Here is a 16634-nt window from a genome sequence, read left to right on the forward strand (position 1 = left end):
GTGTATTGGTTAAAACTTTAATGTCTCTGGTAGTAAATAAACCAATTTTAACATTTAAACAATTTTAACATTTAAAAAATATGTACAGTTTGTGCCAAAGGAGAAATTAATCATTCTCTTAGAAGAAGAAGGCATATTCTTCAGTCAGGCTAGGTAGAGGTCCTATCTTGACTGATAAATCTGACATCTTATTATAATCAAATTGTGTTCAGGGTAATTTGGTCGAAAATGATTCCCTTGAGATTTCTTGACAATAAAGTGGTTTTTTTTTTTTTTTTTTTTTGGACAGGCAGAGTGGATAGTAAGAGAGAAAGAGAGAGAGACAGAGAGAAAGGTCTTCCTTTTGCCGTTGGTTCACCCTCCAATGGCCGCCACGGCCTGCGCGCTGCGGCTGGCGCACCGCGCTGATCCGATGTCAGGAGCCAGGTGCTTCTCCTGGTCTCCCATGGGGTGCAGGGCCCAAGCACTTGGGCCATCCTCCACTGCACTCCAGGGCCACAGCAGAGAACTGCCCTGAAGAGGGGCAACCGGGACAGAATCCAGAGCCCTGACCGGGACATGAACCTGGTCTGCCGGCGCCGCTAGGTCGAGGATTAGCCTAGTGAGCCACGGCACCAGCCAACAATAAAGATTTATTACTACCTGCTGTTTTAACCTCATACTTCTGCTCTAGGAAATTACATTTTTTAAATGAATACATCAAAACCAAAATTGTACTACAATTTAAATGTCAAGGCAACAAAAATCTCAACAACCACAACAAAAATAAAAGTACTTTGAAGTGTTCTGTTTAAGAAGTAAGAATATGGGTAGGTTTTTGGCTCAGCAGTTAGAATTCCACCTTATTGGAGTGCCAGACTTTGACTCCTGGTTCAAATTTTGACTCCAGCTAATGTACATCCTGAAAGGTAGCAGGTGGTGGGTCAAAGAATTGGTCCCTACTGCCCACATGGGAGGCTTGGATTCAGTTCTTAGCTCTTGGCTTCAGTCTGGCCCAATCCTGGCTGTTGTGGGAATTTGGGGGAGTAAACCAGCAGACGGAAGATCTCTTTCTGCCTTTTTTTTTTTTAAATTTTTTTTTATTTGAAAGTCAGAATTATACAGAGAGGAGAGGCAGGGGGAGAGAGAGAGAGAGAGAGAGAGAGAGGTCTTCCATCTGCTGGTTCACTCCCCAGATGGCCTCAACAACCAGAGCTGCACTGATCCAAAGCCAGGAGCCAGGAGCTTCTTCCGGGTCTCCTATGGGTACAAGGACCCAAGCACTTGGGCCATCTTCCACTGCTCTCCCAGGCCACAGAAGATTGCTGGCTTGGAAGAAGAGCAGCTGGGACTCGAACTGGCACCCATATGGGATGCTGGCGCTGCAGGCAGGGGATTAATCTACTGCGCCATGGCGGTGGCCCCCTCTCTGCCTTTCAAATACATAAATAAAAAAGCATTAAGAACATAATGAGTCAATAGGTAATTCTCACAGAATCTGGTTTAGAAATTCCTAATGTTACCCAAGTATAGCAAAGCTAAATAATTTTTGACTAACTTTCAGAAAAAATTAATCATTAGGGCTAGCACTGTGGTACGGTGGATTAAGCACTGTGGCAATGGCATCCATATGGGCATGGGTTTGACTCTAGGTTGCTCCACTTCCAATCTAGCTCCCTGCTAATTTACCTGGGAAAGCAGGGGAAGATGATTCAAGTACCTGGGCCCCCACCAGCCTTGTGAGAGACCAGAAGAAGCTCCTTGCTTCAGATTGGCCCAGCTCTGACCACTGCAGCCATTCGGAGAGTGAATCATTGGACGGAAGATTTCTCTCTAACTCTGCCTTTCAAATAGCCTTAGTCCTCTTCTTAGTTTAAAAACAAAAAAGTACAGGCCTGCATTGTGGTGAAACTTGCATCCCATTCAAGCATTGATTTAAGTTCTGGCTGCTCCATTTCTGATTCTGCTCCCTTCTAATGCACTTGGGAAAGTAGTGGAAAATGTTCAAATGCTTGGGCCCCTGCCACTCATATGGGAGAACAGGATGGAGTTCCAGGCTTCTAGCTTTTGCCTGGCCCAGCCCTGGATGGTATGGTCATTTGAGGAGTGAATTAGCAGATGGAGTATCTCCTGCTCTCTCTGTAACCATCTATCAAATAAATAAATAAATCTTTAACAACGAATTAACAAAAAAAGGATGATGCCCCCAAAGTGGTTTTGTTTATTTCACTTACAGATCGAGAGTCTAAATAGGGGCCAGCATTCTGATACAGTGGGTTAATTCATAGTGTTCAGTGCTAGCATCCTATATAGGTGCTGGTTTGATCCTGGCTGCTCCACTTCTAATCCAATTCCCTGCTAATGTGCCTGGAAAAGCAGCTGAAGATGGCCCAAGTGATTGGGTCCCTGCCACCCACATGGGAGATCTGGATAGTTCCAGGCTCTTGGCTCCCGCCTGGCCCAACCACAGCTTTTGTAGCTATTTGGTAAGTGAACCAAGGGACAGAAGATCCTTCTATTTTTCTATCAAATTCTTTCAAATAAATAGATCTTTTTTAATAAAAAAGTATAAATAAAAAAACTTAAACATACAAAATTAATCTCGTTCTAGTGAAACAATGTAAGAAACTATAACAATGCTTTTTTTTTTTAATTTCATTTACTTATTTGAGAGGTAGAATTCAGATAGAAAGAGGGAGAGACATAGAGAAAGGTCTTCCATCCACAGGTTTACTCCCCAAACGGCTGCAATGGCCAGAGCTGGGTCAAATGGAGCTAGGAACCAGGAGCTTCTTCCTGGTCTCCCACACGGGTGCAGGGTCCAAGCACTTGGGCCATCTTCTACTGCTTTCCCAGCCTACAGCAGAGAGCTGGATTGCACAGGAGCAGCCAGGACATGAAGTTGTAGCCATACGCAATGCCAACACTGCGAGCAGAGGTTTAGCCTACTACGCCACAGCACTGGCCCCCTATAACAATGTTCTTACATTTTTTATAATGAATATAACAGGTATTAATCACTTACCTTGATGTTTCAATAAGGCAAAAAGGTTGGTTTAGGGAAAAAACTACAACAGAAATAACATCAGTCATCTGATAATAAAATCCTTACCTTATCATATTGGCATACAACAACATTTTCTGTGTCAAAGAGTTCCTGTCCTTCCTCATCACTCACATCATCTTCACTATTGAGTGGTTCCTACAAATAAAAGAAAGTCTGCATGTTTATATCCAATGTATTACAAAAAAGCCCTTAAATAGTCAATGAAAGTAATATAGTCACCTTGATATTTTCTGAAAACCAAATAGCAAATGCATCTAAATCTTTATGTATATTTTCTTCTGGTTATCTTAAAAAGTTATTGTGGAGAATTATTTTCATAAAGATTATGACAAAGTTGACCATCTTTTTTAAACTTGGAAGTTAGGTTAACTACTGTTGCTTAATTTCTTGCTGACACTTCAGTAATACTGACGAACTCTTCAACAACAGCTAAAGATACTATGTTCATAGTATGCCTATGTGCACACACACACAAAGTTTCATGAGATAATGGTACCATGTACCAGAAACAGTATGAAAGAGAAAACTGGTGAAACTGGAGGAGAAAAGATGGGCAATAACAATGTTCTAGTAGTCTGGCCTGTGTCTACAAATAAGGGACTAGGACTCTGAATACAAATCAACAGCCATACCATTGTGATGCTTATGGGAAAGGGAAGCATGAAGAATAATTAAGATTCAAGTATTAAAGAAAAAAAAGATGGGACTGGAAATCTCAGAACCAAAGAAAAGGGCCAAAATAAATTCTGAGTATAAGATGACCAACTAAGGGCTGGCACTGTGTCACAGCTGGTTAACAACCTGGCCTGAAGTGCCGGCATCCCATATAGGCACCAGTTTGAGACCCAGCTGCTCCACTTCCAATCCAGCTCTCTGCTCTGGCCTGGGAAAGCAGTAGAGGATGGCTGAAGTCCTTGGGCCCCTGTACCCATGTGGGAGACCCGGAAGAAGCTCCTGGCTTCGGATCGACACAGCTCTGGCCATTGCGGCCAACTGGGGACTGAACCATCGGATGGAAGACCTCTCTGTCTCTCTCTCTCTCTGCCTCTCCTCTCTCTGTGCTACTCTGTCAAATCTTTAAAAAAAAAAAAAAAAGATGAACAACTACATCAAACTTGACCTCAGTTGTGATGATAAAAGATGTAGCTCACATTTCTGATAAAGAAAAGATAGGACAGAATTAAAGTAAAAAGGAAAATAGAATATTAAGTATGGACCAACACATATTTACACCCATGCATGTACATGTAGCCTATAACCTAAAACAGACCATCACCAACGTAAAATGTAAAAATATTTATTTATTTTTATTTTTTATTTTTTGACAGGCAGAGTGGACAGTGACAGAGAGAGACAGAGAGAAAGGTCTTCCTTTGCCGTTGGTTCACCCTCCAATGGCCGCCACAGCCGGCGGCAGGCGCACCGCGCTGATCCGATGGCAGGAGCCAGGTACTTCTGGTCTCCCATGGGGTGCAGGGCCCAAGCACTTGGGCCATCCTCCACTGCACTCCCGGGCCACAGCAGAGAGCTGGCCTGGAAGAGGGGCAACCGGGACAGAATCCGGCACCCTGACCGGGACTAGAACCCGGTGTGCTGGCGCCACAAGGCAGAGGATTAGCCTAGTGAGCCGCGGCACCAGCCAATTATTGAGTTTAAATTGGTAACTTTAACAAATTTAAAGTGCAAAATTCAGTCATATTAAAGACATTCATAATGCATATAACTATCACCACTAACTAGTTCCAGAATGTTTCATACTTAATCATTAAGTAGTCACCCCCATTCCCCCTTCCTATCCTCTGGCAACCGCTAATCTTCACTCTGTACAGAATTGCCTATTCTGGCTATTTTGCATAAATGGATCACATAATATGCAGTATTTTGCATCTAAATTCCTTCACCTGGCATGTTTTCAAGGTCCATACATGCTGAAGCACATAGCACTAATACATACTCATTCTTACTCATGGTTAAATATTATTTCACTGCATCTATATATCATTTTTCTAATCTTCAACTGATGAACATTTGGGTTATATTTTTTAGATTATCATGAATAGTGCGCTATGAACATTCATTTACTAGTTTTTTTGTGTGTGGATACCCAATTTTCATTATCTTGCACACTGTTCAGTCATATGGCTAATTCTATGCTTAACTTTTTCAGGAACCACCACAAAAACTACAAGATTTGACATTCTCATCATCAATGCACAGTGTTCCAATTACTGCATTACTTTTTTGATTAAACCCATCTAGCGTGTATGAAGTATCTCACTGTGGTTCTGGTTTGCATTTTTCTAATGCTGCTGAGCATTTTTTCATGTGCTTGTTGGCTATTTGTGTCATTTGGGGAAATGTCTATTAAAGTCCTATGGTCACCTTTTCATTAGATTTTTGTTTTTTGAACTGTAAGAGTTCTTTACACATTCTGGATACTGGATCCTTAACAGATAAATGATCTGTGATTCTGTAGGCCATCTTTTTACCTTCTTGATACTGTCCTTTCACGCACACGTTTTAAATCTATAATGTCTACTTTTTTCATTGGTTGCTTGTACTTTTGGCATCATACTTAAGGAACTATTGTCAAATACAAGGGTTTGAAGATTTACTTCTATGTTTTCATCTGAGAGTTTCAAAATTTTAGCTCACAGATTTGGGTCTCTGATTTGTTTTGACTTAATCTTTGCATATGAGGTGAATTAGGGGGTCTTACTTCACAATTTTTCATATGGATAATCAGTTAAGCACCCTTTGGTAGAAAGTCAATTCTTGCCCTATTAAACACTGTTTGCTGGTGCAATGATAAGTAATACCAGTACTGCTCTACTAGTATCATGAAAACTGACCTCATAGTTAAATAAATATATGTATATATTTTTTATATATACGCACACACACATAAACACATTACTAGATACAGTGAGACACTATTATCATAAGTGATTCAGTTAACTGAGAAAAAAACAATTTTAAGCCTATATGCACCCATTTTTAGGTTTCAAATATGCACAGAACATATACAAAATATCAAGCAAAACTCAATCAATTCCAAAGGATTCACACATCATAGGTCCAATAAAAAAAACAGGTCTACAAAATAACAGAATGAAAATCAACAGGGAAACACAGTGGAAAGAATAAACAAAGCTAAACGTTCATTCTCTGAAATGAATTCTAATGAAATCAACATCCCTGGAAAGACTGAAAAAAAAAAAAAAAAGAGTAAAAAGGCACAACAGGGCTGGTGCCGTGCCACAGCAGGTAGAGCCACCACCTGCAATGCCAGCATCCCATATGGGTGCCGGTTCCAGTCCTGGATGCTCCACTTCCAACCCAGCTCTCTGGCATGGCCTGGGAAAGCAGTGGAAGATGGCCCAAGTCCTTGGGCCCCTGCATCCATGTGGCAGACCCAGAAGAAGTTACTGGCTCCTGGCTTTGGATTGGCACAGCTCTGGCTGTTGTGGCCATCTGGGTAGTGAACCAGCAGATGGAAGATCTCTCCCTCTCTCTCTGCCTTTCAAATAAGTAAATAAATCTTAAAATAAATAAATAAAATCAAGTTTCATCCTGAAAAAAATTATTAAAAAAAGAAGAAAAAGAAGGCACCACAATACTAGAAGCGAGATCAAAGAATAAATTACAAATGATTCTGGCACCAAAATGATGACATGATTATTTTATGTTAGTCAGTTAGAAAATTAAGATAAATACATGAGTATTTGAAAAAGTTTATGAAAAACTGAATTGACAGTTTACGGTGGTACAAAAAAATTTTGAAAACCATTCATATGTAGGGTCTTCAAAAAGATCATGGAATTATCAAGGAAAAAAAACCTGCATGGATTTCAAACTTCTTTATCTTTTAATTTTTCATTAACTTTTTGAGGTACTTATATACAGAATCCTAGAAAACTGTAACTTACCAAACTGTCTCAAAAAGAGAAACAATACATGAATACAGATTACTAACCCAGATGTTTTTTAATAGCATGTTTTAATATTCATAGAATTCAGTACAATCTTTAAGAAAAAAATCAAAATGGAGGAAAAATTCCAAAAAGTTTATTTTACAAGTCTCAATAAACCTGAAAACTTGGTAAGAAGAATATTAGAACAGAAAGAAACATATCACTTATGAATATACATGCAAAAGTTCTAAACACAATGAATTTAGCAATTTTCAAAAAGCAAACCACAAAAGGATGAAGTTATATCATCCCAGCAATACAAGATTGGTCTACAAACAGAAAATCAATTAGTGAAACTCACCATAACAACAGATTAAAAGTGAGAATCTATCTAACAGTTGCAAAAAAGGAATTTAATGAAATTCAACATTCATTTTTAGTTTAAAAAGCAAAAGCAAAGCTTTTAGTTAATTATGAGTAAGAGAGTATTTCCTTACCCTGATAAAGGATAGTCATAGAAAAACCTACAGCAAACATGTTTAACAGTGAACCACTGGACAGATTAATTTTAAGTTGAAGAACAAGATAAAAGTTCTGCTAATGTCCATTTTTAATCAATATTATTCTTAAGAGCTTAGCCAAGAAGACAAGAAAAATTGCCATTTTCCATATGTAATATTACCTTTTTTAACAGAGAAAACAAAAAAAAACCTCTACAGATACAATACTGAAAGTAATATGGCATTAGGAAGGTGGCTGGACCAAATATGAGTATTAAAAGTTCTATACATTTCCATATTGCTAACGAAAGACACAGTAAAACTATATCACTTAGAATAGCATCAAAACTCTATGGAATAAAAACAGAGATTAAGTTTACCTACATGAAAAAAATAGTAAATTAAAATAGGCCAAAACTCACCAATAATCAAGGAAACACCGCCAAAAAACAAAATGAGACACTGGTATATAGGTATATACTATAACTACACTGATATACTATATTCCAAAATAGGTATGTAGGCATAACAGAATAGCAGAAATTAAGAAGCCTGACAGTATCATGTATTAGTGACACCAGCACAATTATATGCTGAATGGTAGAAATTTAACAGCATAACAATCTTTTTTTTTTTTTTTTTTGACAGGCAGAGTGGACACTGAGAGAGAGAGAGAGACAGAGAGAAAGGTCTTCCTTTGCCGTTGGTTCACCCTCCAATGGCCGCCGCGGCCGGCGCGCTGCGGCCGGCGCACCGCGCTGATCCGATGGCAGGAGCCAGGAGCCAGGTGCTTTTCCTGGTCTCCCATGGGGTGCAGGGCCCAAGCACCTGGGCCATCCTCCACTGCACTCCCTGGCCACAGCAGAGAGCTGGCCTGGAAGAGGGGCAACCGGGACAGAATCCGGCACCCCGACCGGGACTAGAACCCGGTGTGCCGGCGCCACTAGGCGGAGGATTAGCCTAGTGAGCCGCGGCGCCGGCCTAACAGCATAACAATCTAACACTTTACTATAAAGTTAAAGATATGTATGCTTTAAGATCCAGCAATTCAATGCTTAGGTATCACACTTACAGACACCACTATTTATGTATCCTCAGAGTATACATATTAGTGTATTTTGTAACTTCTTAACAGGGAACAAACAGAAATGACTCCATTGCTAACTAGATCAGAAAAATGGGTGAATAAATGTAGTTAACAGTTAAATTAATTATAAATATATATATATATAAAACATCTTGTATGAACCTTAAGAACATAAATTTAAAAACAATTTGTAGAACACATAAAAAATTATTCCATTTGTTACAAATGGAAAGCCAAAACTAGACAAAATGCTGTTCAGGGATTTAAGTCCCTGGTAAAATAGAAAGGCAAGATTGTGATAAACATAAAATGCATGAGCATGAACGAATAATCTGATGGCAGAATAAAGATGAGAGCAATGGGAGAGGCACAAAGACTTTAAGTAACAGGATTTTTTAATTTTTTTTTATTTTTTGACAGGCAGAGTGGACAGTGAGAGAGAGAGACAGAGAGAAAGGTCTTCCTTTTGCCGTTGGTTCACCCTCCAATGGCCGGCGCACCGCGCTGATCCGATGGCAGGAGCCAGGAGCCAGGTGCTTTTCCTGGTCTCCCATGGGGTGCAGGGCCCAAGCACCTGGGCCATCCTCCACTGCACTCCCTGGCCACAGCAGAGAGCTGGCCTGGAAGAGGGGCAACCGGGACAGAATCCGGCGCCCCAACCGGGACTAGAACCCGGTGTGCCGGCGCCGCTAGGTGGAGGATTAGCCTAGTGAGCCGCGGCGCTGGCCTAACAGGATTTATTTTTTAACTACATGGTTATGTGTAAGTTTTCAGAAGAAACTGGAATGGAATATGGGCCATAAGGAAAATTTTAAATGATTTTGTCATATTTAGTTTTTCTTGAGTTTCCTCTCTCCAAATGTTGCCATAACTTTTTAATTACTGAAGCAAAAGATTAATTACATATTCTACCAATGTCATACGTTTAAGCCACATTAATAATAACCCAAATGCTTAGATTTAATTTCACGAACTAAATTATTTTATTACTAGGATTTAATGTGGTATATTTTTATGTTTTATTACTAAGTACATTAAATAATTGTATCTTATGAATACAACCCACACAATCTTATTTTTCTTAAAATTTTATGTTGCACAGTCCCTAAGAGCCTCTGAAAAAATTAAGATACAATTCATTAGTTTGGCACAAGGAAAATAAGAAATCATCATGCAGATTCTCATTCCAAGATTTTTACTAGAAACTTACTTCTTCCACCTGTCCATCCTCAGCTCCATCTTTCTCTTTGTCTTCCTCTTCATCGTCATCATAATCTTCTTCTTCATCTTCATCTTCTTCAGATGACGTATCCCCAGTTCCATCAACTTGTAACACCAATGGAGCTTGCTGTTGAGCAGGCTGGGCCTGCGGCTGCTGCTGGCCAGTGGCAGTTATCTGTGCTTGTGCTGGTGTAGGTGCTGCCACTGTTGTAGGTATAACTTGAGTCTTATTTCCTGTAAATAAGATTTGCTGAGGCTGGATGATGACACCTGTCTGTGGTGAAATCCCTCCAGGAAGAGGGGCCAATACCTGTGGCAAAAGAAAACCACATGTTAGGAACTACTTACAGGATCAAGTACCATACAAAGAAATAGGCTCACATGTTGAAGAATCACCAGAAACAGCCATATCTCATATTTAGTTAAAGCTGATGAAGTACAAAAGCAATGGTAAACTAGTATAGATTCACTAAATTTTTATTTTATCATTCAAACTGCTGCAAGAAAAAGATTTTCCAAAGCAAAACTGTTTGATTACTGAGTACTTACTAGGCCAAGACTTATACAGTTATTAGTTTATTTGTTTGAGACGAATAGAGAGGTAGTAACTTACAAACCTTGCCATCACTACAAGGCAAAACCTGAACCTGAACTTTCTGGCTCAAAGCCCATGTCTGCACTATTATACTATACCAGCTCCGCACGAAGAACAGAGGACTGAGAATCTGGAGACTCAATCTACTTTTGTCTAAGAGCAGCTTCAGATATAGCTATAGCAAAGGCAAGTCATTTAACCACTCCTGGCTTTTGTCACTTCACTGTGAGACTAAGTTCAATGATTCTTGACACTGGATATAAGAACCACCTGATGGCTTTAAAAGTACTGGTTCTGAGGCCAGTGCTGTGGCACATGTTAATCCTCCATCTGTGGCACCAACATCCCATATAAGCGCTGGTTCTAGTCCCAGCTGCTCCTCTTCCAATCCAGCTCTCCGCTATGGCCTGGGAAAACAGTAGAAAACGGCCCAAGTGCTTGGGCCCCTGCACCCATCTGGGAAACCCAGAAGAAGCTCCTGGCTTTGGATCGGCACAGCTCCAGCTGTTGTGGCCATCTGGATAGTGAAGCATTGGATGGAAGACCTATCTCTCTCTTTCTGCCTCTCCCTAACTCTGCCTTTCAAATAAATTAATTTATCTTAAATTAATTTATCTTAAAAAAAATAACCAAACTAAACGACACCTTGGATACTAGAAGTAAGAGAGGAATCCACACAAACCTTTCCAGAAAACACAGAAGCATCATGAAACTAGTCTCATGTCCACCTTGCTCATTCACAAATTCCTAGCTGCTTGTCAAGACCCTGACACTAAATGCCTGTTGAAGACTGAATCACAGCTCCAGAGCCTGAATGTTGAGTGCTGCCACTGAAGAGGAAGCACATTCGGGGAATGAGGGAGGATGTGCAAAGGTAACAATTACCCAGTTTTAAACAAGTTGAATATAACTTGAGCAATGAGCTGTACAGGAGGAACTTAGAACAAAAAGGTCCACAGCACTGGAAAAGAGTAAGAATTCGAACATAGAAAGCCATGGCAAGAGGAGGGGGAACCACCAAGGAAATCCACACAGAAGAAAAAAAACATGGTGATCATAAAGCAAAATTCTTTTACCTGTTGTATAACTGGAGCTTGTACTCCACCAGGCTGCATTTGTGGTATAACCTGTTGCTGTAGAACCACTGACTGCTGAGGCTGAAAGATGTATTGGGCACCATTGGCTGCTCTGACCACCTGAAGAAGCTGGCCTAAAGCAAAAAACATATATTCAAGTTGCCACTTTAGCAGTGACCATCTCAAAGTGAGCGAATTTGCACTGCATGTCAAACTCCTCAAGGTCTTAGAAATTAACAAGTAGGAAGTCTGATAGTTTTATTAAAGGGAATATCATTCATGTACATTAAGTATACTTCTTACCCCAGAATTCCTCCAAGTTCAAACACATTAGTTAAAATGCTTCATTTTTCAAACAGATCATCCTCATTCACAGCTGTCCTTAATTAAGATTTTATCAATAGATTTCAAGACTTGATTTAAAGCTTTAATTATATTTGCTAAGATTTTTAAAAAAAATTTTTTATTTGACAGGTAGAGTTATAGACAGTGAGAGAGGGAAACAGAGAGAAAGGTCTTCCTTCCACTGGTTCACCCCCCAAATGGCCGCCACGGCTGGCACTGCGCCAATCTGAAGCCAGGAGCCAGGAGCTTCTTCCTGGTCTCCCATGCGGGTGCCGGGGCCCAAGCACTTGGGCCATCCTCCAGTGCCTTCCCAGGCCACAGCAGAGAGCTGTACTGGAAAAGGAGCAACCAGGACTAGAACCTGGCGCCCATATGGGATGCTGGCGCTACAGGTGGAGGATTAACCAAGTGAGCCACGGCGCCAGCCCCCTATATTTGCTAAGATTTTAAAAGTCTGGGAAGAGAGGTAAGATCAGATATTTCAGAGACTATTTGTTTTTAAAGCTTTAGAAAAAAGGAAAGCAGGGCTGGCATCTGACACAACAGTTAAGCTGCCACCTGCGACACTAGCATCCTATAATAGTGCTCCAGTCTCAGCTGTTCTGCTTCCAATCCAGCTCCCTGCTAATGCACTTGGGAAAACAGTGAAAGAGGGTCCAAGTGCTCGAGCCCCTGCCACACATGTGGGAGGGGACCCAGTTAGAGTTCCAGGCTCCTGATTGGCCTGGCCCCGTCCCAGCCAATTGGCCACTGGGGGAGTGAACTAGTGATGAAAGATATCTCTCTCTTTTTAACTCTGCCTTTCAAATAAACAAATAAATCTTTCAAAAAAAAAAAAAGTGTAGTAGTTCATTTGGTGTCTGGAGTACTTCAAAACTGCTTAAAAGCAATAAAAGTTTGATGAGTCAATTACCAACACCACATAACACTAACTGCATGATTACTTAGACACTCTCACTCCTATTGTTACTTTAGATGACCCAGAATCTTGAATTAAAAGTAAACAATTTATCTTATTTAAAATAAGACAAGCCCCTAAGTTGTTCTTCACAAATAACTAAAATAACAAAAAATTGTATAATCAGCATTATAGACAGAAGAATTAATATTCAAGTAAATAAATGTTTCAACTAGTATGCCAAAAATAATGAACTAGATACTGGAATTTTACTAATGCGGAGATGTTATATGTAATAACATGCAATAAATTTGCTCTTAAGGTAATACAGGACTTAATTTGATATCACAAATTAAGTTCAAATGAGTCCAGTTTAACTCACTCAGAAGGCTAAATGTGTTTAGTGAAAAACTAAACAAGCATTTCTATATAATCATACTTCATTCAATAATAGGGTTCTTAATTGCACATCAAAAATTCAAGGGGAAATTTCATCTTTACTGTGTCTTCAACAATAATTATAATTGCATGTTCCAAAACCCTCCAAGTTATTCTAATAACCCAAACAAAAAGGTAAAAGAAATAGCAGTATTTTCTGTCTTTCAATCAAGGAAGACAAAACAAGAGTTTGATATAAAATTTTCTAAGCTGCAACACGGACATCCATATGGGCACTAGTTCATGTCCTGGCTGCTCCACTTCTGATCCAGCTCCCTCCTGGTGGTCTGGGAAAAGCTGTGGAAGATGGCCCACGTGGGAAACTGTGAAGAAACTCCTGGTTTCAGCCTGGTCCAGTGTTGGCCACTGTGGCCATTTGAGAGTGAGCCAGCAGATTAAAGATCTCTAACTGCAACTTTCAAAATAAATAAATAAATTTTTAAAAAATTGTTTCACTATTCCTTACTACCTGAATTTGTTAATATCTGTTGAACAGGAGTCACACCTGCAGGGAGTGCCAAAGTTGCAGCTGTAGCAGCAGCACTCTGAAGAAAAAAAAAAAAAAAACAAAGAAAAACAATGAAACCATATATGTATAAAAAAGTATCTCAGCTTAGCTCTTAGCATATTTTAATAGTATATGAAATTATTTAAGTATATATTAAAATGAAAAGTTCTAACACAAAATTTCATTTTATAAAATGATGAGACAATCAAGTCTAAGTGACATACTTAATTAGCTCAAAAATTATATACAACAACACTGCTTTTTTTCACCCCATAGAGAATAGCTTCCAGGACACCTCAAGTATTTTATCTTGTCAACTTTCTTTAAGCCTTCATATACTCAATCTAACCTATACACGTTTAGAAACACCCAGATTAAAAACAATGCTGTATGATATAGGAAAACCATTCCACATTGCTTCCTTTCTCATCCTTTGTTTCCTTATTCCCAATTCCTTGCTTTCAATGAATATACTTGTGGCAAAAGCACCTAGTATCTTCATCTATAATTCCTAAATTTTAAGATTTTAAAACTTTTTTTTTTTGACAGGCAGAGTGGACAGTGAGAGAGAGAGAGACAGAGAGAAAGGTCTCCCTTTGCCGTTGGTTCACCCTCCAATGGCCGCCGCGGCCGGCGCACCGCGCTGATCCGATGGCAGGAGCCAGGTACTTCTCCTGGTCTCCCATGGGGTGCAGGGTCCAAGCACTTGGGCCATCCTCCACTGCACTCCCTGGCCACAGCAGAGAGCTAGCCTGGAAGAGGGGCAACCAGGACAGAATCCGGTGCCCCGACCGGGACTAGAACCCGGGGTGCCAGCGCCGCAGGCGGAGGATTAGCCTAGTGAACCGCGGCGCCAGCCTGCTTATATATTTTTACAAATACTCCTAATTTGGATAAGCTTAGAGGAACAAATAAAACTGTGTTCTGGAAGTGTTAATGGCCAGAAAATTCAATCAAACTTGGAAAATCATACTAAACTGGGTTAACTACCATCTAAGGCTCTAAGTACAGCTTTCCAATAAAATATGCTTACTGTTGCCACCTGACGTCCTAAGTAGCTGCTACATCTTGAGCCTGAAATTCCCTGTTACAGTCTACTAGATTCATTCATCTTTAAGCTACATACCCAACTATTCAATATAAAATAAATTTTGTCTATATAGCAAAACAAAAAGGTAATCCAAATTTAATGAACGTATTAGCACTTATCGTTGACAAGTATTATTTACAAACATAAAAGGCCTATCGTTCACGTTTTGCAAGATAATAGTTCTCCCTCTACTGGCAAACTGACATAGTAGTTTCTACTAGCATAAACATGACACAGTAACCAGCTGCACACTTTCTACATACTCAAATAGCTGAATAAATATTTGTGAAATGATATACCATAAGGAAACCATCTTTCACTTAATGACTACTAAAAATTTTTTCTTCTATTTCATTAAACAGCCCAAATATGAATACACTACATCATTTCAAAAAAAGAACCAGGAAAATTAGTTTGATGATATAAATTCCTTGAAATATCTTTCTGATTAATTATATTACCATACCACATTTTCATGAAATCACATATTTTTTCAAAATGTTGATTTCTATAGCACACAGCACCATTAGAAAAATCAAAACTATTTTTACTGAGTATCTTCGAATTGGGAATTACCCAGTTTTAAACAAACAGGGATAAAAGAGCTCCCATAAAACACCTTTTGGTACTTTTTAAACAGAAAATTACGTAATTTTATGAAGCTTAATGCTGAAATACCAAGTTAAACTTTAGATCTGCTGCTAAATACAATATATAAGAAACTAAATAAAATATCTGTCTTGTTCAAGTCTTCAATAAACTTCAAGTTGTTAATATACAACATACCCAGGCAAGATCCCTATCTGAGTTAGAAGACGCAAAGCCAATCAAAGTGCTACACTATGAGTCTTACCATGTTTGATGCATTCATGTGCTGTATCAGCTTAGAATCAGGAACAATAACTTGAGGTGCCGTGGCTACAAAATAATTAAATCAAATAAACACACATGGAAACAAGGAACCCTAAGGCTATTTCATAATCACAAGTATGTTATTTAATGCTGAAAACTTTTTCTGCATTTAAATGCCCTCAACCCCTTGATACTTCAAAATGTTATACATTTTACAGCATTTAAAGCTCTAGTATAACTGTATCATAACAGAAAACATCAATATTTAAGTATTTAAGTGATAAATTTGAAGGTTGCAAAGGAATTCAGTAAGATGAGGAAATGAAATACTTATCACAACAGCTACTAATTCATTAGGAACAAAATTCAGTTATAACTACTTTTTTTAATCTACAATCCTTTTCTCCCAATTTGACAGTTGCTAGGATGTTACTAATTGTTCGAAAAGTAGAAATTGAAAATAATGGTGATGTTACTTAAGTGTAAAAGGCATTAAATGTTTGATTCCGCAAATTTCAGAGAACAGACAGACAATCCCATTATCCACATAATCTCTGAGTGAAGAAAATCAAATTTTAATTTATGATGACCTAAAATCCTAATGCCAGGCTTGAAAGCATTAGGAGGAACAGTCATCAGAAAAGATTAAGAGTTAAAAATATTTGATAACAAAGGATAGATTTAAAGCAGATATTAAATCTTACTTTATATAAACAGCAAAACAACCCAAAAAGACCTTTCCACTGTGTATCACTATCATTTTTTTCACTTTTTTTAAAAGAATTATGTATGTATATATGTATATATTTGAAAGAGAGAGAGAGAAAAAAAAACAGAGAGAGACTGTGAATTCACTGTTCACTCCTCAAATGCCTACAATAGCCAGGGTTGAACAAGACTGAAATCATGAACCTAAAACTCCATCCAGATTTCTCAAGTGGGTGGCGGGGACTTAAGTACTTGGGCCATTATCTCCTGCCTTTTCAGGTGCATTAGCTGGAAGCTGGATCAGAAGCAGAGCAGTCAGTCAGAACTTCAACCAGTACTCTGATGTGGTATGCAGG

General features: G+C 39.1%; 1 protein-coding gene and 1 non-coding gene across 4 annotated transcripts in view; both read right to left on the reverse strand.

Annotated features, from left to right (window-relative positions):
* The window catches only part of GTF2A1 (general transcription factor IIA subunit 1), a 42663-nt gene that overhangs the window by 10308 nt on the left and 15721 nt on the right, over positions 1-16634 (reverse strand). For 2 of the 3 annotated variants that reach the window (XM_051826193.2, XM_051826195.2), the window contains exons 4-8: positions 15572-15636; positions 13590-13665; positions 11440-11573; positions 9758-10078; positions 3092-3181 (exon numbers count right to left, since the gene is read on the reverse strand). In XM_051826193.2, the coding sequence (XP_051682153.1) occupies positions 3092-3181; positions 9758-10078; positions 11440-11573; positions 13590-13665; positions 15572-15636 (686 nt within the window). The remainder of the gene's footprint in view (positions 1-3091; positions 3182-9757; positions 10079-11439; positions 11574-13589; positions 13666-15571; positions 15637-16634) is intronic. The other variant, XM_051826194.2, reaches the window with a different exon arrangement.
* Positions 16065-16208, reverse strand: LOC127484691 (small nucleolar RNA SNORA79). Its single transcript, XR_007911855.1, has one exon. It is a non-coding gene; the product is annotated as a small nucleolar RNA SNORA79 (small nucleolar RNA).

Source organism: Oryctolagus cuniculus, chromosome 20 (assembly GCF_964237555.1).
Source record: "Oryctolagus cuniculus chromosome 20, mOryCun1.1, whole genome shotgun sequence".
Lineage (NCBI taxonomy): Eukaryota > Metazoa > Chordata > Mammalia > Lagomorpha > Leporidae > Oryctolagus > Oryctolagus cuniculus.